This window comes from Rutilus rutilus (genome assembly GCF_951802725.1).
Source record: "Rutilus rutilus genome assembly, chromosome: 2".
Lineage (NCBI taxonomy): Eukaryota > Metazoa > Chordata > Actinopteri > Cypriniformes > Leuciscidae > Rutilus > Rutilus rutilus.
This window is the reverse complement of record NC_140210.1, coordinates 25873764-25900317: the sequence shown is the minus strand read 5'-3', so window position 1 is coordinate 25900317 and position 26554 is coordinate 25873764. Positions and strand designations below refer to the sequence as shown.

At 42.0% G+C, this 26554-nt stretch overlaps 2 protein-coding genes across 3 annotated transcripts in view; one reads left to right on the top strand and one right to left on the bottom strand.

Annotated features, from left to right (window-relative positions):
* The window catches only part of hsf2bp (heat shock transcription factor 2 binding protein), a 37989-nt gene extending 30060 nt beyond the window's left edge, over window positions 1-7929 (top strand). Inside the window, exons 1-8 of one of the 2 annotated variants that reach the window (XM_084401860.1) lie at window positions 542-689; window positions 1120-1267; window positions 2543-2646; window positions 3297-3446; window positions 3596-3737; window positions 3856-3973; window positions 4343-4446; window positions 6928-7929. In XM_084401860.1, coding sequence (XP_084257986.1) covers window positions 639-689; window positions 1120-1267; window positions 2543-2646; window positions 3297-3446; window positions 3596-3737; window positions 3856-3973; window positions 4343-4446; window positions 6928-7154 — 1044 coding nt within the window. In that variant the 5' untranslated portion in view covers window positions 542-638 and the 3' untranslated portion in view covers window positions 7155-7929. Of the gene's footprint in view, window positions 1-541; window positions 690-1119; window positions 1268-2542; window positions 2647-3296; window positions 3447-3595; window positions 3738-3855; window positions 3974-4342; window positions 4447-6927 lie in introns of those variants that run through there. The other variant, XM_084401859.1, reaches the window with a different exon arrangement.
* Window positions 1-26554, bottom strand: part of cbsa (cystathionine beta-synthase a) — a gene marked incomplete at its 3' end in the record, with an annotated part of 356940 nt that overhangs the window by 253697 nt on the left and 76689 nt on the right. The window lies entirely within an intron of this gene.

Sequence of the window (26554 nt, the reverse complement as noted above, 5' to 3'; positions counted from 1 at the left end):
AATATATTAATGCGAGGCGGTCTAAATGTAAACTAGTTTGCTTTATATGTGGTAACATCTAAAGTAACTGGTTTCATGCAAGTCAAAATATAATTTAATCAGAGTATAAATCCTTGAAGTAACCATTGCAGGTTACAGGTCCGATCCGACCTATGAATCACGGTCACCTTTTTGTTTTCACCAAGTAGGCTACCACGTTTTCCTGGATCAACAAGTTTAAAGTTTAAGTCAAGTTCAGTCTTATAACCAGGTTTATGTGATTTTACATTAGTATTATTCACCTGTCATTTCCCTTTGATTTTAGGGATAACTTTAGGGTAGGGAAAGGTTCAGGGGTGGGGATAGTGTTAGGATTTTTTTGGACGGGAATGTTGTTCAAAATATGTTGATCCAGGAACATGTCTTACTGGCAAAATCACGGTGATCGATTTTTTACTCTGCCCCTCTGGCATCCACATTATAAGACTTCCCGGAGGCGCCCCTGTCTGTTCTCGGTTTGGGGGATGGGTGATAGCAGGGAGATGACTTGTTTTGCGCCGAACAGTGGAGGGCGCTAAAGACATCGTTTAAACATTTTAATAGGTCAGAGGTATTTCGTCCAAATCCAGAGGTCTTTATCAAATGTGCACTTTTTGGAAATGAAAACAACCAATACAGCTAATGTTTTGCCTCTGTCATCTGCAGGAGAGGTAACTTTACCATTTTTACCAGTTCAAGTTTGTTGCTGAGAAATTAGTTCAGTTAAGTGGATGAAAGCTTTTAGTGTGTAGCAAGCTAGTAAGCTAATTAAATGTGTGCTTGATATTTCTATACCCCTGTAACCATATCAAGGCTTTTCAAATAGACTTTGTCACCACAAAAGCATTTTAATCGTTTTCCAAGACCAACTCTCAGTTATAACGACGTTTTAAACGATAGTTGTATCAAGACTAACGCAACCACCAACATTACCACAAGATGTCATTGTTCCACCACTAACACACGTTCAATAATACACAATACACTTCAGGGGGAATTTTGTACCGTAAGTACAGCAGATAGCCCTGTCCAATGTCAGACTTTCATTGTAACGTTTGTCTACCTCTATCAGTAAACAAAAATGATCCTGTGTGTTTAAAGGATGTGGGATCAGATTGCTTCGTTCGAGTCAGAAAGGGAGACTTGGAGAAACTGGAGGCAGAAGTCAGAACACTACGAGAGTTTATGCCAAAAGTAATCAATTGTGACTTTATTGATACTATCCATAAAGGACGGTCTCTGGACGCATGTAAGCAAAAACTCTTTTATAGTAATAGCGCATAGTTATGACACAAAAGAATATGGACTAATATTAAAACAATGTCCTTTGTACATGCTATAGACAGTATAGATAGTAGCCTATAGATAAAGTATAGATAAAGCTGAACTAAAGATTTTAATTCAGGAGCTGGAATTTGAATTAAACTGGCCACAACTCACAGGAAGTTGAATTGAAATTTAATTGGAATAACAGGAAGGGGAATCTACTGCAATTTGAAAGAAACCAACCCGGTTAATGCATTCTGAAAAAATAAAGCATTTTTCCACTATAGACCTCATTCAGAGCAGTGCCATGACATGTATGAAAGCTTGGCTGTTTTCAATGGCATCCGCTGTAGAAAGCTCCTAGATCACTTATAATTTTTCACTGCTATGTTGTCTGGATTTTTTTTCTTTTTGTCTACTGACATTTTGTCAGCAGAACAATCCAAAAACACATTAAATGACAGTACAATCCACTGAAAATCCCTCACAGTATTGCTTTCATTCCCGTTAACAACGCTGCTGTGAATAAGGTCAATGGTTTTCAAAAGTTACAGTACTTATACAATATTTGTCACTTGTTCAATATAGCTTGTTCAAAACATAGCTTAAAGGGATAGTTCACCCAAAAATGAAAATTCTGTCATCATTTACTCACCCTCAAGTTGTTCCAAACCTGTATGAGTTTCTTTGTTCTGCTGAACACAAAGGAAGATATTTGGAAGAATGTTTGTAATCAACAGATCTCGGTCCCCATTGACTTCCATAGTAGGAAAAAAATATACTATGGTAGTCAATGGGGACCGACATCTGTTTGGTTACAAACATTCTTCCAAATATCTTCCTTTGTGTTCAGCAGAACAAAGAAACTCATACAGGTTTGGAACAACTTGAGGGTGAGTAAATGATGACAGAATTTTCATTTTTGGGTGAACTATCCCTTTAAAGCCCAACAATCAAAGTTTGTCTTTGCAAAGACAAACTCTTCTAATTTTAAACTCTTCTAGTTAACAGTTCCAGTTATTCCATTCATTTCTACTACTTACATTCAAATTCAAATTGCAATTTAGCATCCTGTTCCCTAGATCAATTTAAATTCAGGACAAATTCTGAAACTGAACCAAAATTTAAAAGACCGTCTCAATTCGGTTCTGAATGGTGCACAACCCTGTTTAACAGCATTTGTAACAATACTAAATGGTGAATATTTAATCTGTTAATTCTGACTGTTGACTTATTAAAAAATTCTTGATTGTTATAGTTAAAGAACGCAGTGACCGTGAGCAGCAGCAACAGAGAGACGATTGTCTGCACATCCGTTCCAGACTAGATGCTGCACTGAGCGACTGTCAAAGAGAGAAACAGGTACCAAAATAGAGGAGTAAAGAAAAGGATGAGACCACACTGAAAATAAACATCATGATTTATAGCAGGGTTTCTCAAACTCGGTCCTGGAGGGCCACTGTCCTGCACAGTTTAGCTCCAACCCTGATCAAACACACCTGAGCAAGCTAATCAATGTCTTCAGGATCACTAGAAACTCACAGCTAGGTGTGTTTGATCAGGGTCGGAGCTAAACTGTGCAGGACAGTGGCCCTCCAGGACCGAGTTTGAGAAACCCTGATTTATAGGAAGATTCTAAGAAAGCACCTGCTCAAATGATTTAAAATAAGACAAAATAAGCTTTAAAATAAGTATAAACAAAAAATTCTGTTATACATATGAACAATAATTGAAACAAATGAATTTGACAAATGAATTGGAAACACTAACCAATATACATGTCAAGCTCTAAAATATCTTATCAGGTAGAAATTGCTGAAGTTTAGTTCAATTATTTATATTAATATTATTCAATCATATTAATATACACATTTTAATATATTCATTATTATATATTGCCAAAAGTAAAAAAATGTACCAGAAATATTTTTGGGACCTTTGATTATTATCTTTGACAATGAAGGACCTAGGAGTCAAGAAGGTTGTTATGTAAGTATCTCGTACATTTGTAGGAGAAGCTGATTCTAAAGCAGCAGTTATGGGAGTGCAGAGAGCAGCTGCAGCAACAGAAAGACTTTTGCACTGAGCTGGGCTCTGCGTCTTGCACCCTGCTCTGGAGTGCATCTCAAAGGGAGGAAGCGATCAAAGACATATTGGCTGATGTAAGTTTGTACCATTTTGAGAGTGGACACTATTAAGCGGTGACTTCCAGTTTAAGTGAAACCTGGGTTGTTTTCAAGGGGAAAAAAAGATGATACATTTGTTTTACCTCAACCGAGTAGGTTTACTCTGTATACATGTGTGTCCACAGGGTAAACTGGAGCCCTTCCTGAGCATAGCAGGTCAAACCTTGGAGTCGTTCATCAAGTTTCTGGATGACGATGCAAAGCCACAACAGAGTTACAACTCGCATGAGCATCATTTCGTTCTGGCACTAGCTGGCGTTGTTACCAGTGAGGGCATAGAGTTTGTTTTAAATATTAGTTCCATCTAACGGTCATGACTTATTTATATATTATTACCATCTCAAGAACATGTGAAATGGTCATTTCATCTATTCACTTGTTTTAGATGTAGCTGCTGTGTCTTGTGGACGAGACTTCCTGTCCTCTTCTGCCCACGTCCTTTTGGGTACTCTGATGCGGCTACTGGGACTAATGAAACCAGGAGTATTTCCAAAACTTAAAGTGTATGTCACAACTTAAAAGTACACATCCGAAAATGACTGATATGTGTGATTTAAATGATTTATTTGTGAAAATAATAAACAAGATGTGGACTTTTCAGGGTGTAAGGAAAATATGTAATAAAAAATTTTTTTTTACATAATGGTTACACCACATGACATTTTTGAGTCATGAATAAAATGTTTTAACTAGATTTTTAAAAGATTTTTCTTTTTACCCGTGGACACTTATCTGATTGAGCCAATATGCAGTCTTACTTTCACATGCAGGTTTTTTAGAAGAAATTGAGTTGTTATTGTACATAATGTTTTTCGTAAGTTGATGTATGTGTTACTTTATGAAAGTATGTAACTTTATATTTTTGTTTGCAGATTGATGCTAATGGCTTTATATAACATCACTATCAGTGTGAACGGACTGAAGCTTATAAGTGAGAGTCCTGGACTTCTACCTCTTCTGTGCACGCTTCTGGAAGGTGTGTATGTATATGTTTGTGAGTTTCTGAGAGAGCTTCTCAAAACTTTAGAGTTCATATAATCCCAGACCAGTCAGACAGCATCACAACGCTGTTCATGTAGAGCAGGGTTTCCCAAATAGGTGTTTGCGAGGGAACTGCTGGGGGTTTGGGAGTTGACGAAATAAATAAATGCACAATTAGTCAAAATAAAACTGAAATCAAGATATACCTTAGTGTGTTATCAGATCAAATGCTGTGATTTAATTAAATAATCGTATAGTCTATTGACTTACACACATGCAGCTTACAGTGTTTTCAGCATCAGAGCGCCTTGCCTTCTCACAAACGTTATCTCTGTATGTAAAATGAGTTTAACGTGCATTTTGGCAAAGCGATGTGTGGAAAGGTCACTTTATTAACACATCTCCACAATTTTTTGGGGATAGAACTTTACAACATTTCACCAGTATTCCGCCAAAATAAAATCTTGCGGATTTGAACTTTTAAAAGTGAAGAATTTAAGACATAAATACTTGTATGTTATTATTGTAACTTGCAGTATAAAATAAAATAATCATTAGTCCTATAATTGTGTATTTTATTTTACAGGACAATTGTAATTCACAACAGTAATAAACTGTATATCTTCATTGTTATCATTAAAATAGTAATAATAGTAAGCCTTATATATGTACCGCCTTATATATAAACAATGAAATATAATTAAAACACTTACTAAAAAAAACTTGCATGTCATGTGACCTTTAACCAACATCAGAGAACCATGAACATGCAAATGTGATGTTCAATTATTGAAATAGTAACTTAAAATCTCAGTGGCTACTTCAAGTAAATACACTGCTGGGCTTTTCACATTGCGCTTAAACCGGTTATCGGTTATCGTCATTCTAAACACAGATTTTAACCCCGGGTAAAGGAGCGTTTCACACTTGTAATTTAGATGCGGGGTTAATACCGCTTTTCACCCGGGGTTATAAAACCCTGCACCGCTTTTTTGGTGTTAACTCTGCATTGCGGTGCCAAACTTGTACAGTGTGAAACGATGCGGTGTTAGAATGTTACAACTAGATGCTTAGCAACCAACAACCAATCACATGCCTGCAGTGAGCATGAATAAAGATAACCCAGGATTCTGTTTACCCAGGGTTTAGAATGACCCAGGGTTATCTATTTCAAGTGTGAAAAGCCCTTATATGGACAAAAGTATTAATTCTTGAATTCAGGTGTTTCAATCAGATCTATTGCTGCCACAGGTGTATAAAATTAAGCACCTTGCCATGCAGTCTCCATTTACAAACATTTGTAAACTTTTGAAAAAAATTGGTCACTCTGAAGAACTCAGTGAATTCAAGCGTGGTACTGTGATAGGTGATAAGTCAGTTTGTGGAAGCATTTAGGAACCGCATTAACTCAATGAAGCAGAAGACCACATAAAGTCATAAAGTCACAAAGTAGGGTCACAGAGTGCTAAGGCGCATGGTGTGTAAAAGTCTCCAACACTCTGCCGAATCCAAAGCTGAAGAGTTCCAAACTTCCACTAGGATTAATATCAGCACAAAAACTGTGCGGCGGGAGCTTTATGGAATGGATTTCCATGGCTGGGCAACCTCACTTGACTGATGCATGCCAAGTACCAAGTACAATGCCAAGTGTCGGATGGAGTGGTGTAAAGCAAGAAGTAGCTACTGGACTCTGGAGCAGTGGAAATGTGTTCTGTGAAGTGATGAATCACACTTCTCTATTTCTGTCTGATGGATGAGTCTGGGTTTTGCGGATAACAGGAGAACCTTACCTGCCTGACTGCACTGTGCCAAAAAATAAAAAAGTTTGATGGAGGAGGGATAATGGAATGTGGCTGGTTTTCAAGGGGTTGGGCTTGGCCCCTTACTTCCAGTAAAGGGAAAATGTTATGCTTCAGCATACCAAGACATTTTGGACAATGCTATGCTTCCAACTTTGTGGGAACAAATTGGGGAGGTCCTTTTGTATTCCAGCATGAATACAAACTGACTGTGACCCAGTGCACAAAGCAAGGTCCATAAAGACATGGTTGGATGAGTTTGGTGTGGAAGAAACAGAAGCACAGAGCCCTGACCTCAACCCCATCTTTGGGATGAACTAGAACGGAGATTGTGAGCCAGGCCTTCTCGTCCAACATCAATCCCTGACCTCACAAATGAATGGGTCAAAATTCCTACAGAAACACTTCAAAATCTTGTGGAAAGCCTTTCCAGAAGAGTGAAAGAAGCTGTTATAGCTGCAAAACACATATTCATGTCTATGTGATTAGAATGCAATGTCCTTAATCCCTGTTGGTCTAAAGGTGAGGTGTCCCAATACTTTTGTCCATATAGTGTATTTTGCGTCTAAGGGGTTCAAGCTGACAAAAAAGTTTGGGAACCCCTGGTGTAGTGGATTACAGACGTCTCTCTAACCCCCTTGACAAACAAAGAAACACACTCTCTCCCTCTCTCACAGACCCTGACCCAGAAGTGTGTCTGCAGTCATTGAGGCTCCTTCAGTCTTTACTGCTAGAGAGAGATGTCATGTCACACATGACCACTGATTTTCTCAGCTCTTTCCCACTCAATCGTATCCACCATCTAGCTTCAAGTCGCCACCCCGCTCTCAAACAAACAGCCCAGGAAACACTGGAAGATCTGGCTAGCTTTACCAACACTAAAGTCGCAGAGAAGGAGCAATGAGGCCCAAGCTTTCATACTCACTTACTGCAATGCAATGCAATGGTCTAGGTTTGATCTAGATCCACCAAACCACATATTAGTTCTGAGACTTGGCCATGTTACAGGTATAATCATCTAAAGAAACCTAAGAAGAGAGTTCCAATTGTAAGTAATGCTGAAGCAAGTGCTAACCTTTTTTGTACACGCACAACATTTTTTTTACATTTTTTTTATTGAGTTTTCATCTTTTTACTGTGGCCCTGGAGATGTGTAAAAATCTTTTTTTGTGACATAAATGCTGACCACCACTATAGATAGATGTGCATGTCTTTTATAAAATGACAGAGAGGTTGTACCACATTCTTACATACTCTGTGTGCAAATTACATCACTTTATACAATGATTATCATCAAATCAATATGTGTGCTGCCCTTTCTAGCACACCCACAACAACAGCCATTTCTGTTGTCCAACATGCGTGGAATTCTAAACTTAGTATCACTGTTAGGACAGCAGCAGAATAATCAGCAGATAGGAGTTAGACGTCACGGAACCAATTGACCTACAGCCCTTTGGAAGTCAGCAGCAAAAATGGTATACATAATGGTGCCCAGTCTATCTAAAAAGTTAAATGCAGAGCTTTTCAGTTGATGTTTTTTCCCCAAATGTTTGACTAATAGAATGTTCTCATTTTGATTTATTGCTTTGATTGTGGTCTTTCTCCTTTTCCTTTACACTGTTCATATGTATATTTATTTTGCAACGTTATCACAATTAAAAGGTTTCACAAGTTTTTTTTTATTTTTTATTATTATTATTATTCTGATGATTTGTTCTGCAGTAAAAGTGTTTGTCAGTGAAGCATATTAGTAAGATGTCCATCTCAGAGAAATGCAAAAAAAAAAAAAGACCATCAGCCAGGTTTCACAACGTCTTTCTCTTTCTTTATTACATTCTCACAACCCACAATGTGTGTTCCTTTTATAAATGACATAATCATGTTGTTGAATGGCAGATAATGATAATGGAAAGAGGAAATGAAGTCATTTGATAATATGAAAGTTGACGTCAATCAGCTAATCCGGCAAAAACATGAGGACTACATCCGAGAGCATACTTCCCTACTATCAAAACGGTATGTGACCGAAGTATGTCCGAATTCATAGGCATGTATGTGCTTATTTTGAATATCGTATGCACACATAAAAATCTCGCTGGATGCAGAAGGTCGTCCTGGTACTTTTTGCCTATACTCTCTTATGAGTACTCTGAATTCGGATATACACTGCTCAAAAAAATAAAGGGAACACTTTTTAATCAGAGAATAGCATCAAGTCAGTTAAACTCCTGGGATATTGATCTGGTCAGTTAAGTAACAGAGGGGGTTGGTAATCAGTTTCAGCTGCTTTAGTGTTAATGACATTAACAGCAGGTGCACTAGATGGGCAACAGTGAGACAACCCCCCAAATAGGAATGGTTTTACAGGTGGAGGCCACTGACATTTTTTCCCTACTCATCTTTTCGGACTGTTTTTCACTAGTTTTGCATTTGGCTAGGGTCAGTGTCACTACTGGTAGCATGAGGTGATACCTGGACCCTACAGAGGTTGCGCAGGCAGTCCAGCTCCTTCAGGATGGCTCATCAATACGTGCCATTGCCAGAAGGTTTGCTGTGTCTCCCAGCACAGTCTCAAGAGCATGGAGGAGATTCTAGGAAGACAGACAGCTACTCTAGGAGAGCTGGACAGGGCCGTAGAAGGTCCTTAACCCATCAGCAGGACCGGTATCTGCTCCTTTGTGCGAGGAGGAACATGATGAGCACTGCCAGAGCCCTACAAAATGACCTCCAGCAGGCCACTGGTGTGAATGTCTCTGACCAAACAATCAGAAACAGACTTCATGAGGGTGGTCTGAGGGCCCGACGTCCTCGAGTGGGCCCTGTGCTCACTGCCCAGCACCAGGGAGCTCGATTGGCATTTCCCATTGAACACCAGAATTGGCAGGTCCGCCACTGGTGCCCTGTGGTTTTCACAAATGAGAGCAGGTTCACCCTGAGCACGTGACAGACAGGAAAGGGTCTGGAGAAGCCGTGGAGAATGTTATGCTGCCTGTAACATCGTTCAGCATGACCGGTTTGGTGGTGGGTCAGTGATGGTCTGGGGAGGCATAATCATGGAGGGACGCACAGACCTCTGCAGGCTAGACAATGGCACCCTGACTGCCATTAGGTATCGGGATGAAATCCTTGGATCCATTGTCAGACCCTATGCTGGTGCAGTGGGTCCTGGGTTCCTCCTGGTGCACAACAATGCCCGGCCTCATGTGGCGAGAGCATGCAGGCAGTTCCTGGAGGATGAAGGAATGATACCATTGAAGGGCCACCACGCTCACCTGACCTACATCCAATAGAACACCTCTGGGACATTGTGTTTCGGTCCATCTGACATCACCTGGTTGCACCTCAGACTGTCCAGGAGCTCAGTGATGCGCTGGTCCAGATCTGGGAGGAAATACCCCAGGACACCATCCGTCGTCTCATTAGGAGCATGCCCCGACGTTGTCAGGCATGCATACAAGCACGTGGGGGCCATACAAACTACTGAGTACCATTTTGAGTTGCTGCAATGAAATTTCAGCAAAATTGACAAGCCTGCTGCATCATTTTTTCACTTAGATTTCCGGGGTGTCTTTGAATTCAATCCTCTGTAGGTTGATCATTTTCATTTCCATCAAACGATGTGGCATCCTTTCGTTCATAACACATTACCCAGTCCATATTAGTATAGATATCCAGCATGATATTTTTCCCCATTGAGATCTGATGTGTTTTCAAAGTGTTCCTTTAATTTTTTTGAGCAGTGTACTTTTGTCACATACTGTTGTTCAGCTCCATACTTAGAAAGTATTTGTGAATGGGAGAGGACAGGTACATACAGAACAAAATTAAAGGCAAAGATAAAAAATTATCTCTGTCTGAATGCATGGACAATATGTCTTGATTATTACTTAAAAGTTAAAATGATACAAACTGACATTATCACGTCACTCAAAAAACGTTGATTTCAAAGGATAAAAAAACATCTTAATGTCTATATGATGTTTCATGTTTTAAACAGTGGCTGTATAGTCAATTCAAAATGAAGTGTAAGTCCATTAGCAGCCTTTTCCTAAAAATATTAGTTTATACGGTAGTCGCTGTGTATAGGACTATGTGGTAGTGGGGTAGATGAGATAATAACTACATCATGAGATAAAAGCCCTTGTCAGCCAAAGCTTGAAGAGAAAGCTCCTTTCGTTGACGTATGTATTCTGCATTTTTGTCAGGCAAATTCGTGTCTCATTGGTCTCTTGACATGTTTTTATTGTTCAGCAAAAAAAAAGTGCATGGAAATTTTTAGGTTATTATGCATCCATGTTGATTATTAATTAGGTATAGATCAGATGTTTTGTTGCATCAAGCATAGAAGCAAAAGTGCTTAGCCAGTTGTAAACATATACAGAATAATCATACACTCAACTATATGTATCTACTATTTACAACTAACCCTGTGCTATCTTTATGTGCTTACACTGCTGAGCCAAAACAGTCATAGGTGAAGCGAATATCATTCATCGTCTCATAACAAGGCCACATATTAAGTACTGGGTAGATTAGATAGTAAGCAAACAATCAGTTGTCGTGATCAATGTGTTGGATGCAGGAGTAATGGGCAGGAATAAGATCTGAGCGACTTTGACAAGGGCAAAGTTGTTATGGCAAGGCGGGTATGTATGTATGTGGCTCATCGGTGTATGTACACTTATAAAAAATATAAATGTACAATCATACCTGGCTAAATTATTTGGCAGGAGGCAGGGGAAGATCACTATCAGCCCATCTGTGCCTTTAGGAACTCCAAATGGTCCTTGTGGTAGAAAAAGGGGGTGGAAAACAATACTCGTTCCCTTATCTCTCAGGGAACCGAGGTTACGTTAGTAACCGAGTACGTTCCCTTTCGAGAACGGTTCTCTCGTATTACGTAGCTATACGCTATGGGAACCCATTTTAAAATGCCGTGTTATTAGCTGATGACATTGTAGGATTGAAAATAATCCAAGATATTTGAAATGAACCAAGACATTTGCTTTACAGTTTTCCACCCCCTTTTCCTACCACAAGGACCATTTGGAGTTCCTAAAGGCACAGATGGGCTGATAGTGATCTAGGCCTGTAGGCCAATATGTTTGTATTTTGGGGGTCAATGAATTGTCACACCTTTAGTACGGTGGGGGAAGTTCGAATAATCTGATTGGTCAGTTTAAACGTCTCACAGTTGGGTTAAAGTCACATGGTCAGGAAAGGATAAAAGAAGATTGTAACTCTTGCTCTGTCTCTTTATGCTCTGGCTCTCTGATTCTCTGGGTCCCTTTCTTGGGGCTCTCTCTCTTTACCTCCTCTTTCCTCTTATTCTCTCTATCTCTCTCTCTCTCTCTCTCTCTCTCTCTCTCAGGTAACATTTTACATATATGCTGGGTAAGATTATTGGTATAAGTTATCATCATCTCATACATCTATTTTGTAACTATTTTAAGTGTAACCATAATCATATTTTGTCATTAAACCGTCGTTTAATGACATTTCCGTTGTTTGTCATTTCCGTTGTTGGTATAAGTGGCAGTGGGTGGAATAGACAAGAAATGTACAGTTTTCTACCATCTTGCTGACAACTTTTCTTTAGTCATTTGGCAGTCTTGCAGACTGAACCGCTGCAGGAAATCCACCCTTACAACTTTGCTCTGACTATCGCCTGGAGCTGAAAAGCCAGAGACTTATACTGCCCTACAAAGGCAAAAGACCTTAACTTGCTAGAGTGTGGAACTGAGAAAAATGACTTTAAAATTTGTTGTTGTCCCGCCAAATTAATTATAGGTAGGACACTGGAAATCTGGCAATTAGATGTTTTAGTAATTGAAAATTGGTACCGGCATAAGACTTGCTAAGCGCGCATTCAAAATGATCACAATAAAACAGATCCTCATGCACATTCGACCCAGGGACTGGTTTATAGCAGTGGATCTGAAAGACGCATACACTTTCACATAGCCCCTCATCATAGGCGCTTCCTGAAATTCGTGTTCAAAGGTGTCGCGCTCCTTGTACGTTCACGAAAAGTACAAACTCCACTTCCCCTTTGGGACTCAGTGGGGAGCGCGTTCTGGAGTACCTAGACTAATGCATTTATAGCACAACCTTCTGTGTTCTGCATCTTTTCAGTATGCTGTGGTTTCAGCTGTCTGCCCTATTATTGTGCTTGTGCACGTCGCTCGTCGCATGGATATATTCCGGACGCTGTGATTAGGTATAACCTGCTTAACTGGTCTGATGTTGTATGCACCAGCACTTGCTTTGTTATGTTTTATGCACCAATATACCCTTGTTGGTTCATTATATTATCACTCCCTGTGACATAGGCTATTAGTCCAGCGTTGGCTTGACCGAGTTCAGGGTGGTGCTAAAGGCGCCGGCGCAATTTTGGCACTCTGCCCGATAGATGCATGAGTGTTTCAACCAGGTCCGATACCCGAACTGGGTGAGGCGAAGCTTTAGTTCTTTGTTGTAGGCTATTCACCTGCTACAGCATGTGTAATAAAAAAATTTTTGTCAACTCTGCATATCCATCGCGATCGATATCACCCATGTTTGGCGATGGAGCGGGTTCAGACCATACTAAATGTTCTGACCGCGTTTGTGCATGACAAAGCTCTGAGGACATCAGAAGTTACAGGGACTGATGGCAGCTGTACAAAGTACACAGGCTACACCGTGATTTAAATTTTAATGGACAGTAAAACAAAGGCAGAACACCGTATAATCTGATAGTAGCATTATTTGATAGAACACCGGCACATTAACTTCATATTGACGCGCGGTTAAACAAAGGCAGAGTACCGTAACTCAATTTGAGCGTTCCAAAACAAAGCCAAAGAGCGGTAACTGGTGTTACGGTGTTCTGCCTTGGTTTCTCATGGGCTTTTGGAAGTTACTGTTTAGACAACCCATTATTTTCTCGAAAAAACAACGAAATTGACTCAAAATACTTATCCACATGATAAAAGAGGTCTTGAATGTGCCAAAAAAATCAATAACTCATTTTCGACCAGAATCGAAGTTACAGTCTTTTGCCTTTGCACGGCAGTATAGTATAACTAAAGTCAGAATCCAACGGGGACCGGATGAGTCGGGGCCCTCGAAGGAATATGTAGAGGCTTGGGCCCAATAGGGGCCAAGGCCTCCTATACAGAAAGGACTTGTGCCTGCAGGGCCAGCACTTCCAAGTTGTAAAACCTTACAAATGTGGACGGCAAAGACCAGCAGGCCGCCGCACAAATGTCAGCAATTGGTACACCACTGGACCATGCCCAAGAAGAGGCCATGCCCCTTGTGGGATGAGGCCTGACGCCTATGGGGCATTGAAGGCCCATAGAGTCGTAGGCTAAAGAGATAGCATCTACTATCCATTGTGATAATCTCTGCTTCGTGACCGGGGACCCTTTGGTGCGGCCGCCGAAGCACACAAAGAGCTGTTCTGGCTGTCTGAACGAGGCAGAACATTCTAAATAGACCCTGAAAGCCCTGACAGGACAGAGTAGGTTCAAGTCTCTATCGTCTTCCGAGGGGGGAAGAGCCGATAGTGAAATAACCTGTGCTCTGAACGGAGTCGATAGCACCTTGGGTACATAACCATGTCTCGGTTTGAGGACGACTCTGAAGTCGTTAGGTCCAAACTCAAGGCAGGAAGTGTTCATTGAGAGCGCTTGTAAATCGCCTACTCGCTTGACCAATGCTAGGGCTAGCAGGAGTGTGGTCTTGAGTGAAAGTGGCTTTAAGTCAGCCGACTGAAGCGGCTCGAGAGGGGGTCCCTTAACCCTCTGGGGTCTGAGCTGTTTTCTGGGTACTTGTGACATTTTCATGGCTAAAGTCTGATTACACTGTATTCAGCACAAACTCTGCTACAACAATATGTCAGCATCATGTATGTAAAAGTTTGTAGTTTTGAGATAATGACATTTATGCGTGGTTTGTGAAAGCACACAAAAAAATTCTCACTGAAATAAGGTCATAAAACCCATATTGATTATTTCTTCACAAGACTTTTGAAAATTGTATCACGTAGCCTAGAATATTTGCTCCAAAACTATGTGAAAATCATCCTGACTGCTCATTCAGATAAGACAATATATTGATTTAAAATTTGCAAGACATGTTTTGTGTGAGAAAGCTTTATGCGAAGAGGCGTGAACATCATGAATATTTAATTTCTTTCACACCTGAGAAAGACAAAGACACTCCCTAATGGCCCTATCATGAGCTATCAGGCCCTATCATTCTGAGCAACCTTGCACAAAGAATGAGGAGATTTAAAAAAGAATGGCTTTTTGATTTGAACACAACATAATCCAAATATACACAACAAATGACAAAAAAGCACATTATTTAACACACTGAACTAAAGACAGAGACTTAACCAGTCATACACCTTTGTGCCATTCCTGAAACATAGTACATACCTTTCATTTCCAAGGTGTTTGATTTTTCACTTTACCATGTTCATGTACAGAGACTTATGTGAATGTTGAAGTCAGCAGGACTCCTCAGTGGAGCATCTGATCCCTGAAAACAAAACAAAACAAACGCTGTGAACATACTGATATCAAGAGAAACTAGGGCTGCACAATTTGGGGAATACATTTTAGATTTTTCAGGTTAAAATTGCTTTTTAAAATGTACAGAACACACACACACACACACACACACACACACACACATATATATATATATATACAGTGCTATGCATAAGTGAATACACCCATGCTAAAGTTGACTAAAAAGAGGAATAAAAAATCATATTTTGGAAATTGAACTTAATGCCTTAATTTAAAAAATTAGGAAAAATCCAACCTTTTAGGACACCAATTTTCTTTGTGAATGAATAATGTATCGTAAATAAATAAATGTTCTTCCTTAAAATACATGGTGCATAAGTGTGTACACCCCTATGTTAAATTCCCATAGAGGCAGGCAGATTTTTATTTTTAAGTATTTAAAAAAAAAAATTCTTAGGATACTATGCATCCTGATAAAGTTCCCTTGGCCTTTGGAATTAAAATAGCCCCACATCATCACATAGCATTCACCATACCTAGAGATTGGCATGGTTTTATTTCAGTTAGCCTAATAGCTAGTTTGATTTGCATTGAGAGATGATCTTATGGAAAGTACCCCATGCCAATCTCTAGGTATGGTGAAGGCTATGTGATGATGTGGGGCTATTTTAATTCCAAAGGCCAAGGGAACTTTATCAGGATGCATAGTATCCTAAAAAAATTTTTTTTTAAATACTTAAAAATACAAATCTGCCTGCCTCTATGGGAATTTAACATAGGGGTGTACACACTTATGCACCATGTATTTTAAGGAAGAACATTTATTTATTTACGATACATTATTCATTCACAAAGAAAATTGGTGGCCTTAAAGGTTGGATTTTTCCTAATTTTTTAAATTAAGGCATTAAGTTCAATTTCCAAAATATGATTTTTTATTCCTCTTTTTAGTCAACTTTAGCATGGGTGTATTCACTTATGCATAGCACTGTATATATATAAAATGAACACCAGGTTTGTTGAGCCTTGTAGGCATAAGCTATGTACTGTGCTGCATAAAATAATAATAACAATAGCCTATAAATTGTTAAAAAGGAACACTTCAACACTTCACTGCATTAGAGAAACATATATTGATAATCATATGTTCAATCTCATTTCATAATGTCATAACGAAAATAAACATTTGGAGTAAAAAAAAATTATGCCGAATGTTTGGCGCATTTTGCTTTCCAAACGCGTGCAGATAACATTTACTGAAGCGATCAAGCCGCTCAAAACTATTAAACTAATTATTGTTATACATCTATGTTTCAACAGATATCCATAAACACAGTATTTAACAGTAAACACGGTTCTAAACATCATAATATTCACCATAGTATACACTCATACTAGCCTACTTTTATCATGCTGTGTTTTATTATAGAATATAAAAACATCCTTGTGTCGGACATGCCTACCAGTCTAGTTCACATTTCAACATGTTGTCTATTTATAGATACATATACATGTACGATATTAGGCTTAGTTCATGTTTTTACTTCAAACCTCATTTCATAACATACATTTTAATCTGGCACCACCAGTTTAACATGTCTTACCTTAAAAATCTTCTCATCTTCAAATCGCGTTCTTCTAATTCTTCTGAGGTAAATCCAAGTGAAACAGCACAGCACAGCACAGCACAAACACAGTCTTCCAAACTCAATGAAAAGCAGAGGAGTAAGTTACCGAAGTCTCTAATTCTTTGTTTTGAGGTGATGAGGGCGTTTACAGGTCTGCATTTCTCTGCGTGGATCATTTATATGTCAATCGCTCGTGCGCGCGTGGGGGTGGTCACATTAGAGTTAATGAGGAAGCGTTTGAGAAACTGTACATGCCGCTGCTTTCATACAGATTACTTAAACAGAGAATATTTGGTTTTTATATAATTTACATACTTTAAAAATAGAGACTCCAAGCGTTGTATAGACATGCATTTCAAGTCTGTGTGACAAACATTCGCTGAGTTACAGGTCATTTTCTGTTGCGTTTCAGAATGAGTTTCACATTGAGAGAGACTGCAGAACGCGCATCATGTTTATTTTCTTTATTTTACGAAAAACACAACATTTTGTTTTTATTATGAGTGTACACAAATAAAAGAAGACATTTAAGCGTTTTGATTGATGTATAACACTTACATGTAAAATCAAAATCAACAGACTATTTAGAGTCTCTTTTGTACTGATAAGAAAAAAAATTAGCTGGTATCGCCGGCGATACTGCCGACCCCAAGGGGTTAAGAGCCCTGAGGACCGTAGATGGATCCCAAGCAGGGATAGAGCGAGGTTGAGGCGGGTTAAGCCTCCTGGCCCCTTTGAGGACGCGTACAATCAGGTCACTTTTCCCTAAAGATTGGCCTACCACAGGAGCATGGAAGGCTGCTATGGCCGCCATATACACTGAGCGTGGAGGGGGTCCGGCCCGCATCCAGCAGCCCTTGGAGAAAGGAAAGTACCAGTGGTACTTCACACGAACAAGGGTCTAGGTTCCGAGCTGAGCACCAGCCGGTGAACACTGACCACTTAAGGGCGTAGAGACGTATTGTGGACAGAGCTCTAGCCTCAGCAATGGTGTTTAGGACTCTCTCCGGGAGGTCCCTGGATACCCGTTGAGGGGCCATACATGAAGGGCCCACAAGTCGGGACGGGGGTGCCAGATTGTCCTGTTCGCCAGCTTGAGGAGGTCTTTCCTCAGCGGAATAGGCCAGGGAGCTGTCTGTAGCAGCTGCATCAACTTGGGGAACCATGTCTGGGTCCGCCAGAGAGGGGCTATTAGGAGGACTGCACACTTGTTCTCCCTGATCCGTTCGATGACCTGAGGGAGCATCGAGACCGGAGGGAATGCGTAAAGAGGGCGGCTGGGCCATTCGTGGGCCAGCGCGTCCCTGCTCTTTGAAAAGAATATTGGGCAGTGAGAGTTGTCTTCTGAAGCGAAGAGGTCGACCTCTGCCCTCCCAAAGACACTCCAGATCAAAAGAACCGTTTGAGGGTGGAGAGACCATTTCTCGGGGGGAACGTTGTCTCGAGATTGCATATCTGCACCCTGGTTCAGTATGCCCGGTACATGCGCCGCTCTGAGCGAGCGCAGGTTGGCATGAGCCCATAAGAGGAGCTGTTTGGCCATGGAGTACAAGTTGTATGACCTGAGACCGCCCTGGTGATTTATATATGACACCAGTGCCATGTTGTCTGTTCGGACCAAGACATGGTGTCCTGCCAGGTGTGGGAGGAAGGTTTTTAGGCCTAGAAAGACCGCTCTCATTTCGAGGCAGTTGATATGTAGGTGCTTCTCCGAGCTCGACCAGAGGCCGGAGACAGGCCTGTCCTCGTACAGAGCCCCCCAACCTAAGTTGGAGGCGTCTGTTGAAATCACCTTCCTCCTTGAAACCAGACCCATGCTTACACCTGACTGGTACCAGCTGGTGTCTGTCCAAGGGACCAGGGCTTTGATACAGCCGTGGTTTACCCTGATACGTAAGCGGCCGAGCCGCCATGCATGAGCCGGGACTCGGGGTTTCAGTCAGCACTGGAGCACTAACGAGTCAAAGGCCATAAGGCCCAGTGCCCTTTCAAACATTCTGATGGGCGTGAGGGAGCCCGCTTTGAACTAAGCAGCTAGCTGTTGAATATAGAGAGCGCGGTCTAGCGTGAGCCAAGCTCTCATCTGAACAGAGTCGATAACTGTTCCCAGGTACGTTATAAGCTGGCTGGGGGACAGTACACTCTTGGATAAGTTTATCCTGAGCCCAAGGCGTTTTAGATGGCCGAGGAGCCAGGTTTTATGAGTCTGAGACTCTGACTGGGCCAGAACGAGCCAGTCGTCGAGGTAGTTCAGAATGCGCCTTCACCGCTGTCTCAAGGGGGAGAGAGATCCATGCATTTCGTAAAAGTACGGGGTGCCAGTTACAGTCCGAATGGCAGGACTGTGTATTGATAGGCCTGCCCCTCGACAGCGAATCTCAAGAATGGCCTGTGATGGGGGGCTATTTGGATGCAAAAGTAAGCATCTTTCAGATCCACCGAGAAAAACCAATCCATCAGGCGAATTTAAGCAAGGATTTGTTTGGTCGTCAGTATCCTGAACGTCTGTTCCATGAAGGCCTTGTTCAGGTGTCTGAGATCTAAAATAGGTCTGAGGCCGCCGTCCTTTTTCGGAATGAGGAAGTAATGGCTGTAAATACCCGACTTGCTCAGTGATCGGGGAACTGTCTCGATAGCCCCTTTCGCTAGTAAATTTGACACACCTCGGTGCGGAGGACGTGAGACACGTTGCTCCTTACCTATGTTTCGACCACAGCCTGGAAACGTGGAGGTCTGCGAGCGAACTGGAGCGAGTAACCTCGTTTTATTGTGCTCAATACCCATTTTGACATGTCGGGGCTGACCATACTCCGCCCAATGGCCTAGGCGGTGGTCTTGGTGGCACGTAGTGCCAGGTCGGTGGCGATGCGCAGATCCTTGAAGTTCTCGCTTTCCGGTGCAGACTCAAAGGAACGGAGGAGTTTAGCCTGGAAAACTTGGAGAACCGCCATAGTGTGCTGGGCTGATGCAGCTTGACCAGCGGAAGCGTAGGCTCGGCCGGCGAGAGCTGAAGTTGTCCTGCACGGCTTAGAAAATGTGCCGCCTTAGACCTCCATCCAACGGGGGTGGGAGGGCAAAGATGCGCAGCCACCGCTTCCTCTAGGGGGGGCTGTTTCTCATACCCCTTTTCCTCCGCGCCGTCAAGTGTTGAGAGCGTTACTGAGATTGAAGTATGCAGGCAGGCCGAGTAGGGCACGCGCCACGACTTTGTGAGCTCCACGTGGACCTCAGGAAAAAAGGGAGCTGGCCTGTTGGCGCCCTGGCAGGAACCATTCATCGAGTTGGCTCTTAGCTGGCTCTTCCGGTGTAGACCGGTCAAGATCCAGCTCTTCGACAGCCCGGGTGAGGACGCGGAGAAGCTCGGCGTCGACACACGCCCTGATGCTGCCTTTGTCTAACTGAGACGGGGTACTCATTGTACCCAAGAAAGGCGGTGGGTTACGACCAATCTTAGACCTACGTGTCCTTAACCGGTCCCTTCACAGGCTGCCGTTCAAGATGCTTATGCAGAAACGCATTTTCAAATGCATCCGTCCCCAAAATTGGTTTGCAGCGATCGACCTGAAGGACGCGTACTTTCATGTCTCGATTTTCCCTCGACACAGACCGTTTCTTCGCTTTGCGTTCGAGGAACGGGCATATCAGTACAAAGTCTTAACCTTCGGACTGGCCCTGTCGCCCCGTGTCTTCACGAAAGTCGCGGAGGCGGCCATTGCTCCCATGGAGGGACAGAAGGGAAAGGCTGTCTCCAAGCAGAGGATGGCTCACTGGATAGTTGATGCCATCGCCTTGGCTTACGAAGCCCAAGGCATGCCCTGCCCGCCCGGGTTGAAAGCCCACTCCACTCGGGGTGTCGCTTCTTCTTGGGCACTGGCACACGGCGCCTCGCTGACAGACATCTGTAGAGCTGCGGGCTGGGCGACACCTAACACGTTCGCTAGATTTTATAGCCTACGTGTTGAGTCGGTTTCTTCCTGTGTGCTCGCTTCAACCAGCTGGTAACATAGAAGTTCCCGCTCTAGTGTCGGCTTGCTGCGCCACTCCCTTCCACTGGAACGGATACGTGCGCTTTTTTGCTCCAGTCGAGTTCCCCACCCAGGCGAATCCTGTAGAGTTCCTCCGCACCCCTTCGGCAGTCGGACGCTGCGGAGCTTCCGACGCCAGGCCTAGTGCTCATATGCTTGTGTAACTTGTGCTAGGCTGGGTTCCATATGTAGTGATCTCTGCGGCGATCCTTTATGCGTATTCTTCCACGATCAGCTCCCTGCGGTGAGCCCGTGTCTTTCCCTTGGCAGAGTCCGCTCTGCTGTCACTGTCCGGTGTAGCCTCCCCCTTCTCAGGCTGGAGCCACCCCAGTGACATTCCATATGTTGCACTGCCCCTAACCGCCCAGTCCATATGTGTATTCTCCACATGGTACCTCCCTTCGGGCAGGATGTGGCTTCCGCAGCGTCCCTCTCCCCTGGATAGGCACTCTTTCCCAGTGTTATCCAAAGAGTTCCACTGTGTGGGGTATAATGAAACAGCAGTTGAACTCCCTCTACGCAGGCCTTCCGCCCCAGCCATTTGGGGGTCTGAGAGTCTTGCGTAGGGCGCTGGATGTGGCAGCAACCGTGGCGTTTTCTATGGGATCCCAATTACGTCGTCACGTCGATGTTACGTCGAACGTGAGTGACTGAAAGGGAACGTCTCAGTTACTAATGTAACCCTCGTTCCCTGAAGGAGGGAACGGGAGACGTAAAGTCCCATCGCCACGGTTGCTGACCATCGCTGTACGGCTGTACTCAGCGAAAAACAGTGTGCGCGTGCGCCCGCCTCCTGTTTATACCCGCACTGTGGGGCGGGGCGTGTGATGCGATTCACGCACGCCAACGTTCATTGGCTCGTTCTGTAGACACTCGAAGATGATAGGGCTCCTTGAAGTGATCTCAATTACGTTGTCTCGTCGACGTTACATCTCCCGTTCCCTCCTTCAGGGAACGAGGGTTACATTAGTAACCGAGACGTACATGAGTCCGTACAGAATACAGCAATTTATTTACTAATTATTGACTTTATTGCTAAAATATCGACCTCAGCTTGAAAAAAACTGACCTAAGCGCCGCGAAGTAATGCTTTAAAAAAAAAACTTTTTTCTTCTTCTTCCAAAACATACAGAGATGACATGTTAATGATATACAACTTTGTATACAATATACAAAAATAACATTAACTTGTACTCAAGAGAGAGTCATTCTCCATGATGATTGGCCGAGAAGACATAATGTGAGATGAGATGGAAGACATGTGTAATGTTCACGTTCTTCTCACGGTAGACATTGAATCTACAGCTAGATCAATGAGTATAGAAGCCCTATGATTACAACAACCATCATTTGAAGTGTCACGCAATTCTGAAATTATCGTACATTATGAGATTTTTTTATTTTTATTATTGATCGTACAGAGGTCAAAATTATCGTACAAATACGATAATTAGCGAACGTCTGGCAATACTGGTGTGGCGCTACCAGCCTGATTTTGGTGACCTACTTAGTTTATCGGTATACATTTCACCAGCCATTTTTATTAACGATAGGTAATACTTATCTAAACTGTTTAGCTAGTCTTTCAGCTAATGCAACTATGGCCTGATTCCCATGCTGTAGAGATACGCGGTTGGCGGTTACAGCCGCGGATAAACCGCGGATCGGGCGGATGACGTGACGAAAAATAATATTTTAATTAAATTCGGGCGGGTGGCGGGCGGTTGAACCAATCAAATGAAAAATATATGTATACACCAATCAGCGGATGGCGGGCGGGTGCGGTTTTGAAAATTGGTCAAAAACGTTGGTGCGGACAGATGATGAGTTTTGTGATGCGGTTGCGGATGAAATAATAGCCCATCCGCGCATCTCTACCATGCTGCTATTTACAAATTAAAGGCACACTATGCAAGATTTGTACCTTAATATAACAGCTTTGAAATCATTTCGATTGTAAACGAACTCGTAGTAGGGTGAATCATCCCGATAGCAAAGCAGTCGGGGGACGCCACTGGCAAAACCAGCAATGCAAGTTTGAGAGGTGGCCGTCCCGACATATCTCGCGAGAATCACGATTTGCTTTACGGCACGACGTCACATACATGAACAACATATGAAGCAGCCTCTATGGAAGACACTAGCACGCATTTCAGACATGAATCATGGCAGAGACGATGAAGAAAATGCGGTTGGGAGAGTCAAGGAAAAGAAAACGAGAAAGTCAGACACAAGAGTCCCACTCAGTCAGGCTTTCACTCGTTGGCCAGAGCTAAAAAGCAGCAAAGGATGCAACAGCAATGTTGACCAGGCGTTCTTGTTGATGGACTAGCAAGTAAATCTCTTATTTGTAAACTTGCTTGCGTTCTATGTTGTATGTTGTTGCGCTTGCTTGTTGTATGTCATTTTTTACGAAGTTGTTCATTCATCCATTGTTGATAAAAAGACCAGTCCACTAATTTCCAAATATGTCTAGCTAGCTATTGATTAGTAGAGCTGTTAGCAGACTTGATAACAAACACTCGTTTCTCTTACATGTTTTTGCATTATGTTTTATTGCACAGCTTGCCTCCAAGCAAGTTTACCAGCTGAACTCAGGTGAAGTGATGTGTATTTATCACATAGTCCTTTGTCTGGTTCAGGTTTCGTATGGCATGTGTACTGTGCTTATGCAAACTTTAGCTGGCATATTTGTATGAAATCATGACACATTACCTCGTTAGTAGACATCTTCGGAGGCTATCTGTGCCTGTTCGATGTCCGATGCCTCCATCCTACTGAACAGGTACCGGTAGGGGAGAGTGGGGTGATTTGTGCCAGGGGGGAAGTAGTTCCACCCCTTGTTTCTGGAAAACCATAGAAGAAATTGGTCATGTGACCACATAATTTTGAAAAGCAATCACTTTTACTCATCCTCCAAATAAGAGAGACACATGGCATGAGAGTTAAGCACATTTTAGTGCAAAAAACTGTTTTTTCCCTTTCAAAGTAAAATTTCTATGATTAAGGTTTTTTGATTGTAGTGTCTGAACAATTATAGACAAGTTTGAAAACATTTCACACATGTTTTAGTGCTTTAGTAGGCTACACAGTGAGTCTATACAGTTAGCATGATGTTAGCTCTTAACTGCTGGATCATGCTAGTTTTTCTAACCTTTTTGCCTGAAATGATTCACAAATATCATATATTGTGTTGCTATGGTGCTCTAAATGGTTGCTAGGGCGTAGCTTGATAGCTTCACAATGATCCTGAGAGACTGATTGGTCGTCTGAGTAAAATGAGCCCGCCCCCTTGTCTCTATGACACTGTGATCCAGAGTTATGTTCAATACAAAATCCCTATGCAATTGACCATAGTAGGAAAAACGCATGCTATGGTATTCCAGGGTGACAATATCTAAATAAACCTTAAATGAGTAATTTTGTATTGAATTTGTCTTGTTTTCATATAGCATTACGGTTCATAACATTAAAATGTTCTGTTTTACTTCAGAAATCACTGGCACAATTTACCCCAATGTATTCCCCCAAAGGCACAACTTGCCCCTGGTGCCATGAGACCACTTTTTTCCCAAAAGCTATATTTCTGAAACAATTTATTTCAGATCCAAAGTTATTGTTCTCAGGGATGCACCACATCCTGAAATATATGTACATCCATAAGTTGAAGGCATTACTGCCATGGCCTCACTTTAAAGTCACTTTGAGTAAAAACTGGCACAACTCACCCCACTTTCCCCTATACATGGGGGAGGAGATCAGGTCGTGAGTGCAGAGTCTGCTCTGCGTGAGTGGTATTTACAACAGTAACGTTAAATACAAGTACTCCACAGCGACTCTAGGGGTCGCTGTTTGACAAAAACGGAAAACTGCATAGTGTGCCTTTAAAGAGTATGGAGTACTGGATCCACTGTGTTTTAATGGACACACAATCCTGGTAGCACATTCCTGAACCAAATCTTTCCCATACTTTACAATTGTAGTATAAATTTAATTAATCAGTAAATTAATTTAAATGCAATAAAAACAAGAATGTATTGATCATCAGACCATTCACCTTTACTGTGTCACCTAAATGTGTTTCACTTTTTTTATATATTTGCATTATTTTATTGTTGCTTCTCACACACTACAGTATATAGAGCAATGCATATTCTACAGGTTCTTGTCACTGCAAAGTTAAAATACTCAGTCTTAATAAAATCGGGGCAAAACGACATAATACATTTTTAAAAAAACAGGTGTTTCTTTACAGGTGTCTTTAAGGGCGCTTTCACACTTGGTTCGATTGCCTGTTCCGAACCCGAGTTCGATTGCTCCCCCCTCCCCCTGCCCCCGATGGACTGTGTTCACATTATATTATTTCTATCCGAACCGCGGTACACTTGCGTCATCAGGCTGCAGCTGGCATAATGGTGTTGCTTGGTAACCGCGAATGAAAAGGCGCCCAAATGGATAGACTTGCTCGGTTGACATTTTTTCTTCTTTTTTTTAACCTTTGGTTTTGTTTTCAACATAGACATACAGAAACACACTTGCATCTGTCTGCCGCAAAAATTCAGAAAACGTTTCAAAGACAGCGGGCTGTCCGCCGAAGACACATTATACGTCAACAATAGCGGTTCACTTCTGCGGTTTGGTTCGATTGCGTTCATATCAGCAGCGAACCGTACCCGAGTTCACATGAACCGTACCCGAGACCACCTTTTTAAGCGGACTCGAGTACGGTTCGCGGGTGCGCACCCGAGTTCGGAAGACAGCGTTCACATCATCCAAACGAACCGAACTCTGACGTCATTCGAACCCGGGTGCGCACCAAAAGTGCTAGTGTGAAAGCGCCCTAAGTCTTTAAAGGGGTCATATAATGGTACATGCACTTTTACAAGTTGATTGCACTGAAATGTCTGTTGGCAGTGCCTGTACACAACCATCCTATCATGATTAAAATCCATCCAGTGGTTTTGTTTTAATCTCCTTATATGTTTGACCATCTCTGAAATCAAGCCGTTCGATATTGTGACGTCATAAGATCGTACGCCCCTCCCGCTATTGTGATTGACAGCCGTGTTTCAACACAAGACCCGCCCTGAGCAAGCTGTGACAGCCGTCGTCATAGTAGTCCGCCATTGTTGATATGCTGGAGTAGAATGGCGTCTAAGCGATTGTGGTGTTCTGTTCTTAGATGTAATAAGGAACTAGGGATGCTCATTTCGATTAATTTTCCCGACCGACAACCGGCACTCGTTAATCGATTATTAACCGTTAACTGATAAGATTACAAATAATTGACGCATATCTGTGACCCTTTAAAAAAAATCTTTTTTTTTTTTTTTTTTTTTTTCAAAGGGTTTATTTTAACGTGCAAAGTGCAAACAGCAGCATACAGAACAGATCAACAACAGAACCTGGATTCAGTTTAAATTTCACGCACCTGCAGCATTTCTGACAGTGAGAGAAAAACAGAATAAAATAATACAAATAAAAAACAAAATAGGCCTACACTAAATATATTTTTTAAACTTAAATAATTAACAAATTAAGATGACAAAAAGAAAACACTGAATCCGTTTGAACAAAGCTTTCAAAAACCGGAATATTTTTTCCTTTAGACTAAGATTTTTAGTTAAATAAAAATAGCAGCCCTACCTCAACACCTTGTCTAATTTTTATTTTAAAAAAGCAACATATCAACGTGATGTGGGGTCAGTCTGGAGCGCAGCCTGTTGACAGTCAAACGCGAAGTGTAGGCTATATTCGCATCGCGTTATTAACTCGCTCTAGATTACTCGCGGGATGTTTTTCTTGTTTTTCGCGTCACTCGCAAATAAAAATAGCCTATACCGCGAAAAGGAGTGTGTCATCATCATCAACAACAACACAATTTCTTTCTGCCATAATTTTTCCGTCATGTCTGAAATAAATGATATTGCTGCTCTGTACTTGTTGTGGAAGTCCCAAATATGGAGGAAAGCCAAACGCCGACGTGTCTTCACATCACCATCCAGAGGCGCACTCAACTCGGTGAATTTCACCTCTTCATGCGAATTTTCTGCTCGAGTTGAAATTTGTCAACTTGTCTTGCGCGGAAGACGCGATTGAGGCGATTATCGAGCTTTCGTGACA